This window comes from Callithrix jacchus, chromosome 1 (genome assembly GCF_049354715.1).
Source record: "Callithrix jacchus isolate 240 chromosome 1, calJac240_pri, whole genome shotgun sequence".
Taxonomy (NCBI): domain Eukaryota; kingdom Metazoa; phylum Chordata; class Mammalia; order Primates; family Cebidae; genus Callithrix; species Callithrix jacchus.
In genome coordinates, this window is record NC_133502.1 from 173718223 (window position 1) to 173735763 (window position 17541).

General features: G+C 43.2%; 1 protein-coding gene across 9 annotated transcripts in view; it reads right to left on the reverse strand.

Annotated features, from left to right (window-relative positions):
• SCAI (suppressor of cancer cell invasion) overlaps positions 1-17541 on the reverse strand; it is a 201738-nt gene that overhangs the window by 177904 nt on the left and 6293 nt on the right. For 3 of the 9 annotated variants that reach the window (XM_035257369.3, XM_078327002.1, XM_054243746.2), the window contains exon 3: positions 395-530. The exons of 4 other annotated variants lie outside the window; for them this stretch is intronic. In XM_035257369.3, the coding sequence (XP_035113260.1) occupies positions 395-396 (2 nt within the window). In that variant the 5' untranslated portion in view covers positions 397-530. The remainder of the gene's footprint in view (positions 1-394; positions 531-17541) is intronic. 2 more of the 9 variants (XM_078326986.1, XM_078327009.1) reach the window with 1 other exon arrangement.

Sequence of the window (17541 nt, forward strand, 5' to 3'; positions counted from 1 at the left end):
GTAAAAAAAAAAAAAATTAATAAATATGTAAACTGAAAGTGAGATAACAATCTATAAAGGAAGAGAACATATAATCCATTTTTCTTCGCTTGTAAAACTAACAGTGCTCCTAAAGGTAAAAATATATCTTGTTCTTACAGTTGAAGCAGTTCAACATATAGTATGATCTCTGCTCTAAACTCTGGCAAAAATGGAATACCAATCCAGATATCCACTGCTATATAACTTAGTGACTTAAAACAATCTTTCATTGTGCTCATGAATCTGCAATGTGGGTAGAGTTTGTTAGGAACAACTCATCTCTGTCTACATATAAACACTACATGAGCACCCATAAGGGCACTGTGACAGGGATCTGAAGGATTAGGATCTGCTTTTAGGACAGCTCACTCACATGGCTAGGAAGCTGATCCTGGATGTCAGCTGGGAGCTCAGCTAGGGCTGAGAGTCAGGAGCTTCAGCTTCCCTCTTACGTAGGCCACTCCTAGTTGCTTGGGCTCCTCGCATAGTACCTAGTTCCAAAAGTGATTCTCAAGAGAGAAAGTTAGAAATGCATGACATTTTTACAAACTAGCCCTAAATGTGACATGTTTGAACCATGCTCTACCGGTAGAAGAATTTACAAAAGTCTGCTCTGGTTAAGAGATTGAGACACAGACCTCACCACTAGATAGGGGGACTGTGAAGATGACCTTGTAGGTAGAACATGTGAAATTAAAGATATTATTGTAGACATATTTGGGATAAACAATGTCACACCAATAAAATGGCTGTATGTCAAAATATACCTAAGTTGACTTTTTGCTAATAGTGTTTATTGGTTTTTATTAAGTAGAGTTTTCCTGTAAAAAGCAAGGAACAAAGAGATTAAAGACAATAACCTGGAGTTTCTCCTCCCCTGTGAAGAAATGAATTCAGTGGCCTCCAAATAATTATCTTCAGAGTCAAACAATAAAGAAAATTAGGAGGAACAGCTGAGTGCAGTGGCTCGTGCTTGTAATCCCAACACTTTGGGAGGCCAAAGCTGGTGAATCACCTGAGGTCAGGAGGTCAAGACCAGCCTGGCCAACACGGAGAAACCCCATCTCTACTAAAAATACAAAAATTAGCCAGACGTGGTGGCAGGCACCTATAATCCCAGCTACTTGGGAGGCTGAGGCAGAAGAATCACTTGAACCCAGGAGGCAGAGGTTGCAGTAAACTGAGATTGCGCCACTGCACTCCAGCCTGGACAACAGAGTGAGACTCTGTCTCAAATAAATAAATAAATAAAAATAAAAAATTAGCCCAGCATGGTGGCATATGCCTGTAGTTCCAGCTACTCAGGAAGCTAAGGCAGGAGGATTGCTTGAACCAGGAGGTGGAGGCTGCAGTGAGCCAAGATCATGCTACTGCACTCCGGCCTGGGTGACAGAGTGAGACTTCATCTCAAAAAAAAAAAAAAAAAGATATAGGAGAAAGGGCACTTAGGCACTTCCCAGAAAAAAAGTGATAAAATAAGAAAAACTGAGTAATCCACCACTAACAATTAAACACAGAGTTGGAAGAAACTCTTGACATCACTTAGTCTACTGCCATTATTCTAGCAAACTACTAGAAAACTAAGTTTTTTCATTTACATTTCAATGAAGAATAAGAAATTCTCAGCTGGGCGCGATGGCTCACGCCCTGTAATCCCAGCACTTTGGGAGGCCAAGGCGTGTGGATCACGAAGTCAAGAGATCGAGACCATCCTGGTCAACAAAGTGAAACCCCGTCTCTACTAAAAATACAAAAATTAGCTGGGCATGGTGGTGCGCGCCCGTAGTCCCAGCTACTCAGGAGGCTGAGGCAGGAGAATTGCTTGAACCCAGGAGGCGGAGGTTGCGGTGAGCCGAGATCGTGCCATTGCACTCCAGTCTGGGTAATAACAGCAAAACTCCATCTCAAAATAAAAAAAAGGAAATTCTCATTTTGAATAAAATTTTATATTGTGCAAATTTTTATTCATTAATTTCATTCTCTGTTGTTAATAACAGTAAAAATCCTTAAAAGTGAAAGAGTGTCAAATATTTTCAGTTAACAAGGTAAAGAAAAAGCTAAGGCACCTGCATCCTGTTTCAATAGAGGGTTTATGGACAGAGAGAACAATAGATGACATACAAGATTCTAGAAAAAAGATGAATCAAACCTCTGAGGCACACAGGAATTTTTTTTAAAAAAAAGATAAAGAAAAGGAATTAATAGAAACCTGCCAACGCTCTGGGGATATCACCAGAATACTGTACTATGTTCTCTTTGAACACATCCTTATGCAAAGACTCCACCCTTAAGCCAAAGTCCTTTTCCGCTTTGGAAATGGATAGAACTGGCTCCAGAGTTTTTTTTTTTTTTTTTGAGCCGGAGTCTCACTCTGTTGTCAGGCTGGAGTGGAGTGGCACATAAGCATAAGAACCTCTTTTCAAGAATAAAAATCCAAGCAGGATCATGGTGGCCCACACCTGTAATCCCAACACTTTGAGAGACCAAGGCAGATAGATCACTTGAGGTCAGGAGTTTGAGACCAGCCTGGCCAACATGGTGAAACCCCATCTCTACTAAAAGAATACAAAAATCAGCCAGGCGTGGTGGCACCCTCCTGTAGTCCCAGCCACTTGGGAGGCTGAGGCGTGAGAATTGCTCGAACCTGGGAGGCAGATGTTGCAGTGAGCCAAGATCATGTCACCGCACTCCAGCCTGGGTAACAGAGCGAGACTCAGTCTCAAAAAAAAAAAAAAAAACAGCAAAAATCCTATAAACATCCATACGACAACTGTTGTGATTTTATCATCTGGTTATTGAGAAAAATCAATGACAAGTATCACAAATTCACTAACACCTCTATTAAATGTTATTTGTATTTTGTCAAAAGGGCATTTATATACAATAGTATGTACATGGGGCATGCAATTGGGATACAATTCTTAAGAAACACTAAATACATGTAGGTCATTGGTAAATATGTGAGTGAACTACATTTGAAAAGAAATGAGAAATGTTTAAGGACTTCATTTTCAGGAATGTGATTACACTAAAATTTCTCCTACTGTGCTTTCAGTTAGACTGAGTAATCTCTCCACACAGATTCTAGAATTATCTTATAAATTATTTAAAACATTTTCCTCTTCTTAACTTATATTTTAATGATTCAAAACTGGTTGTGCACTGTGCAGTGGCTCACACCTATAATCCCAGCACTTTGGGAGGCCAAGGCAGGAGGATTGCTTGAGCCCAGGAGTTCCAGACCAGCCTAGGCAACATGGTGAAACCCTGTCTCTACTAAAAATACAAAAAAGTATCTGGGAGTGGTGGTACATGCCTGTGGTCCCAGATACTTGGGAGGCTAGGGTAGGAGGATCACTCCATCCCAGCAAGTCAAGGCTCCAGTGAGCCAAGATCGCACCACTGCACTGCAGCCTGGACGACTGGAGTGACACCCTGTCTCAAAAATAAATAAATAAATAAAAAATTTTAAGCTGGTTTTGAACTCAGGAGGTAGAGGTTACAGTGAGCCAAGATCGTGCCCCACTACACTCCTGGGCAACACAGTGAGACTCTGTTTCAAAAAAAAAAGAAAGGAAAAGCTTATGTCAACAATTCTAAATCTCAAACCTTTCTTTATGGCAGTTCTCTGAAAAACTACACATGATAACTTCATAGTTTGGAAATTATCGCAATAGTTTAAAGGTCCTGACTGCCACTTTGCAGGATTTTAGGAAACCATGTGTGAGCACCTTCAACATGCACTCCCCATCTAGAGAAGAATTTCTAGGACACTGTCAAACAGGCACACATGCCTTCCAGGCCAAGAGAATATATGGAGAGAGAACTTAGGAGAAAGAAACACAACTGCAAAACAAGAATACAAACAGTGGCGCCTAGCCTCAGAGTAAAATGTTTCCAAAACAGCTGCCAAGTTTATAAAAACCCAAGCACCTCTCCTTTTGCTTGGTCTGTCATGAAGACAGCCATTTCATGACGGACTGCATCAATGCAGAGAACCAAGCCAGTAATGGAGAAGTTCTCAGAGGATTAGAAGCACTCTGGAAAATCTAAGATGAGACCAAAGTAAGGCAATAAAAGACAAGGTTTATACATTAGTCAGGGCTCCAAGAAAAAAGAATCAACAGGAGAGAGGCAGAGGTAGAGAAGTAGAGAGGTAGAGAGAGAGGGAGAAAAGAGAGAGAGGCCGGGCGCAGTGACTCACGCCTATAATCCCAGCACTTTGGGAGGCCGAGGCGGGTGGATCACGAGGTCAAGAGATCGAGACCACCCTGGTCAACATGGTGAAACCCCCATCTCTACTAAAAATACAAAAGTTAGTTAGCTGGGCATGGTAGCGCATGCCTGTAGTCCCAGCTACTCAGGAGGCTGAGGCAGGAGAATTGCTTGAACCCAGGAGGCGGAGGTTGCAGTGAGCTGAGATTGTGCCATTGCACTCCAGCCTGGGTAACAAGAGCGAAACTCTATCTCAGCAAAAAAAAAAAAAAGAAAAAAAGAAAAAAGAAAGAGAAGTACATATATTTTAAAAGATAATTATTATAAGGAATTGGCTCATGCAATTATGGAGCCTGAAAAGTCCCAAGAGTGGCAGTCAGCAAGCTAGAGACCCAGGAGAGCCTATGGTCTAGTCCAGTCCAAGTCTGAAGGCTTGAGAACCAAGGGAATCAATGGTGCAAGTTCCAGTACAAGAGCTAGCAGGCTCAAGAGCCAAAGTTTTGGTTCAAGTCCAAAGTCACGAAAACACTGATGTCCCAGCTCAAGGAGACAAGCAGGAAAAGCTCCCTCTTGCTCAGTCTTTTTGTTCTAGCCAGGTCTTCAAAATATAAGGCTCACCCACATTCAGACGGGGAATGTTTTACTCAGTCAATCACTTCAAATATTAACTTCATCCAGAAACCTCCTCACCAACACACCTAAAGTAATGTTTTACCAAATGTCTGGGTACCAAGTGGCCCACAAGTTGACACATAAGATGAGCCATCATAACTGACTTGGCTCTCTTTTGCCCTCTCTTCTTAGACAGCCACGAAGGGCTGACAAGAGAACAGGCAGAAGAAAACTGACCCTTCACTGGACAACTACCTTACGGCTCTTCCCTTAACAAGGCAAACATGAGCAGAGGATGACCTCCCAATCTGTGGGGCAAGAGACAAGGGACAGCAATGACACTGAAATGAAGACTAAATGGTTGGAGACTCAGCTATCAGGACAGGCACACGTCACTGCCTAAGAGTGACTGGTGACTGGGCCAGGCATGGGGGCATACGCCTGTAATCTGAGCACTTTGGGAGGCTGAGGTGGGCCTCACCTAAGGTCAGAATTTGCAGACCAGCCTGGTCAACATGATGAAACCCCATCTCTATAAAAAAATACAAAAATTATCCAGGCATGGTGGCACATACCTGTAGTCCCAGATACTTAGGAGGCTGAGGCAGGAGAATCACTTAAATCAGGAGGTAGAGGTTGCAGCGAGCCAAGATCACACCCCTGCACTTCAGCCTGGGAGACAGAGCAAGACTCGGTCTCAAAAAAAATAAAATAAAAAGGCCGGGCACTTTGGGAGGCCGAGGCGGGTAGATCATGAGGTCAAGAGATCGAGATCATCCTGGTCAACAAGGTGAAACCCCGTCTCTACTAAAAATATAAAACTTAGCTGGGCATGGTGGTGCACGCCTGTAGTCCCAGCTACTTGGGGGGCTGAGGCAGGAGAATTGCTTGAACCCAGGAGGCAGAGGTTGCGGTGTGCCGAGATCGTGCCATTGCACTCCAGTCTGGGTAACAACAGCGAAACTCCGTCTCAAAATAAATAAATAAATAAAATAAAATAAAAAATGAAAAATAAAACTAAACTACCCTTTAATGTCTTTAATCAAAAGACAGCTGCTTCTTAAGGCCAAGGTGGGAGATCACCTGAGGTCAGGAGTTCAAGACCAGCCTGGCCAACATGGCAAAACCCCATCTCTATTAAAAATACAAAATAATTAGCCAGGTGTGGTGGTGGGCACCCGTAATCTCAGCTACTCAGGAGGTTGAGGCAGAAGAATCACTTGAACCTGGGAGGCGGAGGTTGCAATGAGCCAAGATCACGCCATTGCATTCTAGCCTGGGTGACAGAGTAAGACGCTGTCTCAAAAAAAAAAAAAAAGATAGCAGCTGCTTCCAAAACACACACACATATTCTCACTCTCATGCGTGTGCATGCACACACATACACAAACACACTCTTATTCTCACACACACATTCTCTCTCTCTCTCTCTCTCTCTCTCTCTCGCTCGCTCGCTCGCTCTCTGTCTATCGGAAACCTATAGAGAGTAAGAGAAATATTAGCTGGACATCATGCCTCTTAGGTACAGTGAGGCCAGTGCTGGAAGAAAAGAGACTCTCCAAGGAAAATCACAGATTCATATAACTCAGCCCTTATGAAGCCAGGGCAATGAGTCAAGCTGTTGGCTTGGATTATAGTCATCCTCAAGGCTCAACGAGAGTAGGAGGATCCCTGTCCAAGCTCACTCTTCTGAGCCACTCATGTGGCTGCCAGCAGCCCTCGGAAGACCTACATCCAAGCTTACTGTTGTGGTTGCTGGCAGGCCTCACTTCCTCACCACATGGCTCTCCCTGTAGGCTGCCTGGGTGTCTGTCTTCACAACATGGCAACTGCCTTCCCTCTATGCAGGGCTGCCTCATACCATGGAGCCAGCCGCCCTCAGAGTGAGTTGGGTGGGGGTGTGTGTGTGTGTGTGTGTGTGAAAGAGAGAGAGAGAACACATTCAAAGCAGGAAACCAGTCTTTTTAAAACCCAATCTGGGAAGTGACATCTCATCACTTCTCCTGTGTTCTATTCACTACAAGTGCATCACTAAGTCCAGCCCACACTCAAGGGTAGAGAATTCAGCTTCATCTTTTAAAGAAAGGAGAATCAAATCATTTGTGGATAGACCATTAAGTACCACTACAGGGACTAGAATTACTGATGAAAACATAAGTAGCCAGATAAGTTATTAAGACATCTATGGATTTTTTTTTTTTGAGACGAAGTTTCGCTTCTGTTACCCAGGCTGGAGTGCAATGGCACGATCTTGGCTCACCGCAACCTCCGCCTCCTGGGTTCAAGCAATTCTCCTGCCTCAGCCTCCTGAGTAGCTGGGATTACAGGCACGCACCACCATGCCCAGCTAATTTTTGTATTTTTAGTAGAGACAGGGTTTCACCATGTTAACCAGGATGGTCTCGATCTCTTGACCTCGTGATCCACCCGCCTTGGCCTCCCAAAGTGCTGGGATTATAGGCGTGAGCCTCTGCTCCAGGCCCTGAAAAACTCTTACTAATGAACACGCTTTCTTCAAAAAATAAATAGCACAGGAAAAATAAAAAGGAGTGGAAAAACTATAGATTAAAAGAGATTTAAGAGCTACTCAACTAACTACAAGTTATGAACCTTATCTGGATCCTGGTTTGAATAGATTTTTTTTTTTTTAGGGAGGTCTCACTATATTGCACATGAGCATTAACCCACGCCTGGGCTCAAGTGATCCTCCTACCTCAGCCCCCCAAATAACTGAGACTAAAGGTCCAAGCCACCACATCCAATTAACAAACATTTAAAAAAAAAAAATTATTAGCGCTGGGTACAGTGGCTCACGCCTGTAATCCCAGCACTTTGGGAGGCCAAGGCAGGGGGATCACCTGAGGTTGGGAGGTCAAAACCAGCCTGACCAACATGGTGAAAGCCCATCCCTACTAAAAATACAAAAATTAGCTGGGCATGGTGGCATGTGCCTGTAATCCCAGCTATTCGGGAGGCTGAGGCAGGAGAATCACTTGAGCCAGGGAGGTGGAGGTTGCAGTAGGCCAAGATCGTGCCATTGCACTTCAGTCTAGGCAATAAGAGCGAAACTCTGTGTTGAAAAAACATATGTATATTATCCAATTGCAGAAATCTAAACACTGATATTAAGGGAATATTGATTTTTAAATTTTTTTCTTGAGGAGGGAGACAGAGTCTTGCTGTCAGCCTGGCTGGAGTGCAATGGCACTGTGATAGCTCACTGCAGCCTCAAACTCCTCGGCTCAAGCAATCCTCCCGACTCAGCCTCTTGAGTAGGTGAGACTACAGGTGCACACTACCACACACAGCTAATTTTTTAAATTTTTAATAGAGATGAGGTCTGGCTATGTTGTCCAGGGTGGTTTAGAACTTCTGGTTCAAGTGATTCTCCCACCTTGACTTCCCCAAGTGTTGGGATTACAGTGTGAGCCCCCAAACCCAGGCAGGAACACGGTTAATTTTCAAGTTACTGTTAGTGGTAGTAGGCTTATGTATTCTAAAAGAAGGCTTATCTTTCAAGAATATATACTGAAATAATTATGGATCAATAATACGATATATGGAATATGTTTTAGGTGAAGTTGGGGATGTAAAGATAAAACATGATTGAATTGAAAGTTGCTGAAACTGGTGATGAACAATTCAGGCTGATCGAAGTATTCTAAGTTGGTTTGTATTTGAAATTTTCAAAATTAAAGATAAACATACCAGCTGGGCACGGTGGCTCAGCCCTGTAATCCCAGCATTTCAGGAGGCTGAGGTAGGCAGACCATGAGGTCAGGAGTTCAAGACCAGCCTGGCCAACATGGTGAAACCCCATCTCTACAAAAATACACACAAAAAAATTAGCCAGGCATGATGCCGGGCACCTGTAATCCAAGCTACTCAGGAGGCTGGGGTGGGAGAATCACTTGAACCCAGGAGGCGGAGGTTGCAGTGAGCCGAGATCATACCATTGCACTCCAGCCTGGGTGACAGAGCAAGACTATCTCAAAAAAATAAAAATACACATACATACATGAAACACAGGAGTAGAGCCTGAGGCTAGGCTTGTTAACCTCCCTCTGGCAACTCCTGATACTCCACCCTCCAGGAAGCCCTTGAATGAGTCCCAAGGGACCTGTGAACTCTTTTTGAACGCCCTTGAAAATTACTGCTTGACTCTTCTAGGTTTTATTCTTGAATAAAATATTACCGTGAAAACACTACATACTTTGACCATGCTATCTTGGCCCTGCAGAGTCTGCTTTCACAGAATCAAAGTTTGGCATTATGCCTTAGGTTTTCACTGACACATGCTACAAGAAATGGCTTCACCAAAACCACTGCATTTGCTGTAGGGACGTTGCTGAGGAAAACCTGCCACAAACTCTGTAAGTCCTGTGTTTCAGTGTAGATTAGAAAAATGTTCCAGTTTTCCATGAAACTACCTTCAGAACCTGTTTCTCAGCAAAGAGTACAGAGATTCAAACTCCTAGAGATAAACACTACCTGTCTGACAGCTACCTGCAGAAATATCCTGCAGTGGACAGATAACACTGCAGAGAAAGAGATAACACCCAAATAACAGAAAGCATTTTGGTCTACTTGTACACCGTGTTACTGTAACATTCTATTTCTTTGCATTTCACTCAACATGCTCTCCCTAGGTTATTCATTCATTTTCTTTTCTTTTCTTTTGAGACGAAAGTCTTGCTCTGTTGCTCAGCCTGGGGTGCAATGGCACGATCTCGGCTCACTGCAACCTCTGCCTCCTGAGTTCAAGCAATTCTCCTGCCTCAGCCTCCTGAGTAGCTGGGATTATACGGGTGCACACCACCACGCCACGTGGCTAATTTTTAGTAGAGATGGCGTTTCACCATAATAGCCAGGCTGGTCTTCTTAAACTCCTGACCTTGAGATCTGCCCACCTTGGCCTCCCAAAGTGCTGGGATTATAGGTGTGAGAGACCACACCCAGCCATTCCATTCATTTTCATAACTTGACTCACCAAGTGTTTGCTGAGTGCTTTAAAATCTATTCCTGAGGCCAGGCGCCGGTGGCTTACACCTATAATCCCAGCACTTTGTGAGGCTGAGGCAGTTGGATCACGAGGTCAAGAGATCGAGACCATCCTGGTCAACATGGTGAAACCCCGTCTCTACTAAAAATACAAAAATTAGCTGGGCAAGGTGGTGCGCACCTGTAGGCCCAGCTACTTGGGAGGCTGAGGCAGGAGAATTGCTTGAACCCAGGAGGCGGAGGTTGCGGTGAGCCGAGATCATGCCATTGCATTCCACTCTGGGTAACAACAGATGGGTAAAACTCCATCTCAAAAAAAAAAAAAAAAAACTATACCTGAATCCCTCATCTTGCTTCTCTGCAAAACACCCTTATTTTTAACTGCCTGGTTAGAGACAGTTCATTGAAGTACCTTACACTCCATATAGCCAAAAGAAACTCATGCTCTTACACTTCCAAACTTGCTCTTGCTTCTGTGTCTGCTGTCTCAATTAAAAGCATTCCCATCCAACCTATTATTCAAGCTACAAGCATCTCAAAATACTGTGGAGAAAATTAAAAGGTAATCCATATATGGGAGAAAATAACTGCAAAACATATACCTAACAAAGAATTTGTAACTGGGCACAGTAGCTCAAGCCTGTAATCCCAGCACTTTGGGAGGCCGAGGTGGGTGGATCACTTGAGGTTAGGAGTTAGGCAACATGGTGAAATCCCAGCTCTACTAAAAATACAAAAATTCACCAGGTGTGGTGGCAGGCTCCTGTGATCCCAGGTACTCCAGAGGCTGAGGCAGGAGAACCACTTGAACCTGGGAGGTGGAGGTTGCAGTGAGACAAGATCGCGCCACTGCACTCCAGCCTGGTTGATAGTGCAAGACTTCATCTCAAAAAAAAAAAAAAAGAATTTGTTTTTTAAAACTTTGTTTTTAGAATACATAAAGAACTCTTAGAAAACTATGTAAGAAGACAACTGACAAAAAGTGAGCAAAAGATTTGGACTTGGACACTTCACTAAGTTATATGAATGGCAAATTAGCACATAAAAAGATACTCAACACCATTAGTCATCAGGGAAAGGCAAATGAAAACCACAACGACACGTACCACTCTACACCCACAGAACAGCAAACCATGGTGGTGGTTTCAAGGGTACACATGTATTTCAAAACTTATCAAACTGTACACTTCAAATATGTACAGCTCATTGTATGCCAATATACACTTCTACAGACCTGTTTTAAAAAAAGAGAGTGACAAGACCGAGTATCAGTGAGGACATTTAGAAGAGCTAAGATTCAAACTCGAATCCAGGATTTCTCAGCCTCAGCATCAATGACATTTTGAGCTTGGGACCTCTTAAGTTAGGATGCTGTCCCATGCATCTTAGGATGTCCAGCAGCATGCCTGGCCTATACCCACTAGGTGCTCCTATACCCACTAGGTGCTCCAAGTTGTAACAACATGAAATGTCTCCAGACATTGTCAAATGTCCCCTAGGAGGCAAAATCCCCCTTAGTTGAGAACCACCGTTTAGTCTGACACCACAGCCCAAGCTCTTAAAAACATTTTTCTTTCCACTCCTGACACTGTCTTGGTTCAGGTCCTGAATTTAGCTTACCTAAGACCTCATTACTAGTCAGTCTACATCTAGGCTGTCATCTCTGTCATTTCACTTGTCACACTACCACCAAATTAACCTTCTTTTTTTTTTTTTTTTTTTTGGGAGGAAGGCAGGAAGGGAGGGAAGGAGGACGGTAGGGAGGAAGGGAGGGAGGGAGGGAATGGAAGGAAGGAAATCAAGCAATGAGAGAGACATTGCCGACCTGGATCTAGAGGTTTACACGTTGATTTCTTTTTTTTTGAGAAAAGGAAAGAAAAAAAAAAATAAGTAAAGGAGAGGAAGAAAGAGGAAGAGAAAGAGGGAGAGTAAATGGAAATATTGCTTTATTCTGAAAAAAATTGGGTATTAATAATGGCCAATCAATGTTTCATTTAAACCTATGGGTAGGTGTGATGTGGTATTGACAAGAATGTATATTTTGTGTATTTAAAGTGGAGAGCTCTATAAATATTTATGAAGTTTACTTGTTCCGGATCTGAGTTCGAGTCCTTGATATCCTTATTAATTTTCTGTCTCATTGAATCTAAGTCTCTATGTATCTGGGTGTTAGGATCGTTAGCTCTTGTTGTTGCACTGATCCTTTTACCACTATATCTTTGTTGCTTTAAAATCTATTTTATCCGATATGAGAATTGCAACTCCTGCTTTTTATTTATTTATTATTTATTTTTGCTCTCCATTTGGTTGGTAAATCTTTCTCCATCCCTTTGTTTTGCGTCTTTGTGTATCCTTGTATGTGAAACAGGTCTGGATGTAACCTGCCGTTGGGTTTTGGCTGCGTCTTTTGATTGGGGGATTTAGTCGAATTAAATTTAGGGTTACTGCCATTTGATGTTGACTGGCTGTTTTATCCATTCGTTGGTGTAAATTCTTCTTTATGTTGGTGCTCTTTACTTTTTGGTGTATTTTTAGAAAGGCTAATACTGGTTGTTTCTTTCTGTGTGTAATGCTTCTTTCAGAAGCTCTTGTAAAGCAGGCCTGGTGGTAATAAAATCTCTGAGTTCTTGCTTGTTCATAAAAGATTTTATTTTTCCTTCAGTTGTGAAGCTTAGTTTGGCTGGATATGAAATTCTGGGCTGAAGGTTCTGTTCTTTGAGGATGTTGAATATTGGCCCCCACTCTCTTCTGGCTTGTAGAGTTTCTGCTGAGAGATCTGCTGTAAGTCTGATAGGCTTGCCTTTGTGGGTAACCTGACCTTTCTGGCTGCCCTTAGTATTTTCTCCTTCGTTTCAACCCTGGTGAATCTAACGATTATGTGCCTTGGGGTTGCTCTTCTTGAGGAATATCTTTGTGGTGTTCTCTGTATTACCTGGGGTTGAATGTTGAACTGCTTTGCTAGTTTAGGAAAATTTTCCTGAATAATATCCTGAAGGGTATTTTCCAGCTTGGATTCATTCTCTCCGTCGCATTCAGGTACACCTATCAAACGTAAATTTGGTCTTTTCACATAGTCCCACATTTCTTGGAGACTTTGCTCATTCCTTTTTATCCTTTTTCCTCTAATCTTTTCTTCACGTTTTATTTCATTAAGTTGGACTTTGACCTCTGATATCCTTTCTCCTGCTTGAACAATTCGAGTGTTTAAACCTGTGCATACTTCTCGGAGTTCCTGTATTGTATTCTTCAGTTCCATTAATTCACTCATACTCCTCTCTAAGTTGTCTATTCTCAATAGGATTTCATCAAACCTTTTTTCAAAGTTCCTAGTTTCTTTACGTTGGGCTACAACATGGTCTTTTAACTCACCGAAGTTTGTTATTATCCATTCCTTGAAGAGTGATTCTGTCATCAGGATGCGCTCATTCTCCATCAAGCCTTGTTCCATTGTTGATGAGGAACTGTGATCACCTTTAGAGGGAGAGGCGTTCTGACTTTGAGTATTCTCAGCTTTTTTATGCTGGTTTCTTCCCGTCATTGTAAATTTATCCTCCTGCCGTCTTTGAATTTACCAACTTTCAGATTAGGTCTCTTGAGTGGGCGTCCAGGTTGTTAGTTCCCAGGGCCAGAGCAGCAGCGTTAAAACTGATGGTCCTTTTCTGCCCAGGATTCTCCTGTCTGGCTTCCTTCTTGTGTCCTTAGTAGGTGACTCTGCCTTCCCGGGGCTCCAAACCTCGGTCAGAAGGGGAACCAGTCCTGTTTACTCTGCGCCGAGCGCTGCCACGCCGAGGTGCTGTCACAGCCGCTGCCCGTCACAGCTGCTGCCGGGCTCTGGTGTTGTGCTGGGGCCCCCTGCGGGTCCTCCAAACCTGTTTACTCTGCTCCGAGAGCTGCGCGCCGAGGTGCCGGCAGAACCGCTGCACCGGCCACGAGAGTCTCACTGGCCACCCATGTGTTTCCTCCACTGGGGGATCTTCTGCTCTGTGAGCGACCAGAATTTGTCTGAAAGTGTGGCGTCCTCTAGTTCTCTGCGCCTTCCCTGAGAGCTGCAATCCCAGGATGTTGGTGATCGGCCATCTTGGATCCGTTCCTCCAAATTAACCTTCTAAACCTTTTGGGCTTAGATAAATGACTGCAGAAACTGCCCTCACTACCGGTATGCAGAATTTCTATAAACCCTTTGTATATACTTTGTAAACCTTTGTGTATATACAGAAAGTCATTACAAGATCTCATATTTAGTGTCTGTCTTTCCATTAATACATGAGATTTTCCCCAGCAAGGGCCATCTCACTTATATCTATATCCCTAGAACCCAGAACTAAAAAGAAAGCATTCAGATGTTTCTTAAACAAATCACATACACCAACAAAATGCCCAAATCCCTTTGCTTTAAATACATAACCAAAAAAAAAAGCAACCCCAAACACACAGTAAAGCTTTTATCAATATGAATCCTAACCAAACAAATGGGTCTTATTCCTAATAGGACCAGAAAGGATTCTCTAACTCACAATCCAAACATTATTAGCAGACATACTGGATTCTTCAGAATTTTCCAAAAGCACATAGAGACGAAGTTTCCTAATCTTAAAACTCGTTTCAATCCAGTCCAGTTTATCAGGGGCATTAAATAGTATCACATTATTTTGGACCACGAACCCATCCCATACTAATTCCTCTTGCCACCAATTCATTTACTGGTTCACTAGTTTTACTGAGCTCCCCCCTCATTACTAAGGATACAAAGATGAACTATGATAAGAAAATAAGTTTTATTGAGGGAAAAAAGACACAAAGAAATAATAATAGTGCATGAGGTTCTTATCTCCAACAGTCTTCATTTTTCTTCAACTGTCTTACAGAATGGTCTGCACTAGAAATGTTCTCAAAAGATAACTCAGCCACTAACTAACATCTATCAAAAAGAATTATTTAACAACAATATCCTAAAATAAAAATCATAATTTTAGGCCAGGCATGGTAGCTCATGCTTATAATCCCAGCACTTTGGGAAGCCAAGGCAGGCAGAGAGGCCAGGAATTTGAGACCAGCCTAGCCACCTTGGGGAAACCCTGTCTCTACAAAAAAGTAGTTGGGCATGGTAGTGTGTGCCTATGATCCCAGCTATTTGGGAGGCTGAAGCATAAGAATCACTCGAACCCAGGAGTCAGGGCTTGCAGTGAGCCGAGATAGCACCATTGCACTCCAGTCTGGGCAACAGGGTGAGACTCCATCTCAAAAATAAATAAAAATTTTTAAAAATTATAATTCTGGGCCAGGCGTGGTGGCTCACACCTGTAATCCCAGCACTTTGGGAGTCTGAGGTGGGCAGATCAAGAGAGGTTGGGAGTTCAAGACCAGCCTGACTAACATGGAGAAACCCCATCTCTACTAAAATACAAAATTAACTGGGTATGGTGGTGCATGTCTATAATCCCAGCTACTCAGGAGGCTGAGGCAGGAGAATCTCTTGAACCCAGGAGGCAGAGGTGGTGGTGAACCGAGATTGCACCATTGCACTCTATCCTGGGCAACAAGCAAAACTCAGTCTCAAAAAAAAAAAAAAAATCATAATTCTGTCAACTCTTTTCTAAAATGTACTACATATGTAATATAATTGTCAACAACTCTACATAGCAGACCCCTTAAACAGTTACTCAAAGCTACATTCAACAATTATTTTACCTTTTATTTTTGAGACAAGGTCTCACTCTGTTGCCCAGGCTGGAGTGCAGTGGCACGATCATGGCCCAGTGCAGCCTCCACCTCCTAGACTCAGGTGATCCTCCCATCTCAGCCTCCCAAGTAACTAGGACTATGGGTCTGTCTATACCACTATACCTAACTAATTTTTATATTTTTTTTGTAGAGATAAGGTTTCACCATGTTGCCCAAGCTGGTCTCAAACTCTTGGGCTCAAGCAATTCATCTGCCTCAGTTAATTTATCTTGAAGTGTTTAATAGGAAGTTATATCATTTGATGTTCAGAATTTCTATAGCCACAGTATAAAACTGATACTAATATCTTTTTTTTTTTTTTTCAGATGGAGTCTTGCTCTGTTGCCCAGGCTGGAATGCAATGGCACAATCTCGGCTCACTGCAACCTCTGCCTCCCGGGTTGAAGCGATTCTCCTGCCCAGCCTCTAGAGTAGGTGGGATTATAGGTGCCTGCAAACACGCCCAGGTAATTTTTGTACTTTTAGTAGAGACGGGGTTTCACTATGTTGGCCAGGCTGATCTCCAACTCCTGATCTCATGATCTGCCAGCCTCAGCCTCCCAAAGTGCTGGGATTACAGGTGTGAGCCACTATGCCCAGACACTAATACCTATTTTTTAAAATATCTGGCTAGAACGGTTACATCCTTATTCTATAATTCATCTTTGGGGTCTTAACTGTACATTTTTTTTTCTAGTTTTAGAGCAATCCCAGCACTGTTTTCTGAGGAAAATCTTGGTCCTGCCCATAGGACCTTTAAATATGTATGCTGGTTTTCCATTCGGGTCAAAATCCTGACTTGATCAGGGTCTGACCTGAATCAGACATGCAGAATATGAGGCCTCATGATTCTGAACTGAGCAAATAAACTCATTGCAACCTGATGCTTACTCATATTCATGGAAAACTGCTTAAGGACTCATTCACTAAAAAATTCAATAAACTATTCTCTACGTGCCAGATGCTATTCTATCTGCTGGGGATAAACAGTGAACAAAATATGCATAGTCCCCACAGTATAAGCATCATTCTTCACCTCTAAATCAAGCCAAACCATCAGAGAGCCATATACCAAAACCACATTGCTGGCCGGGCGCGGTGGCTCAAGCCTGTAATCCCAGCACTTCGGGAGGCCGAGGCAGGTGGATCACGAGGTCAAGAGATCAAGACCATCCTGGTCAACATGGTGAAACCCCGTCTCTACTAAAAATACAAAAAATTAGCTGGGCACAGTGGCGTGTGCCTGTAATCCCAGCTACTCGGGAGGCTGAGGCAGGAGAATTGCTTGAACCCAGGAGGCGGAGGTTGCGATGAGCCAAGATCGCGCCACTGCACTCCAGCCTGGGTAACAAAAGCGAAACTCTGTCTCAAAAAAAAAAAACCACATTGCTTTGGCCCTGTCAAGACTGTTCACTGGCAATAACTCAACTTGGATTGAGAAATATAAGAAGCAATCTGTATTTATTTATTTGAGATGGAGTCTCGCTCTGTTGCCCAGTGCAGTGGCACAATCTCGGCTTACTGCAACCTCCAGCTCCCGGGTTCAAGCAATTCTCCAGCCTCAGTCTCCCAAGTAGCTGGGATTACAGGCATGTGCCACTATGCCTGGCTAATTTTTGTAATTTTTAATTGAAATGGAGTCTCGCTATTGTTACCCAGACTGGAGTACAATGGCACGCTCTCGGCTCACCGCAACCTCCGCCTTCTGGGTTCAAGCAGTTCTCCTGCCTCAGCCTCCCGAATAGCTGGGATTACAGGCGCGCACCACCATGCCCAGCTAATTTTTGTATTTTTAGTAGAGATGAGGTTTCACCATGTTGACCAGGATAGTCTAGATCTCTTGACCTCGTGATCCACCCGCCTTGGCCTCCCAAAGTGCTGGGATTATAGGCGTGAGCCACCGCGCCTGGCCTAATTTTTGTATTTTTAGTAGAGACAAGGTGTCATTATGTTAGCCAGGCTGGTCTCAAA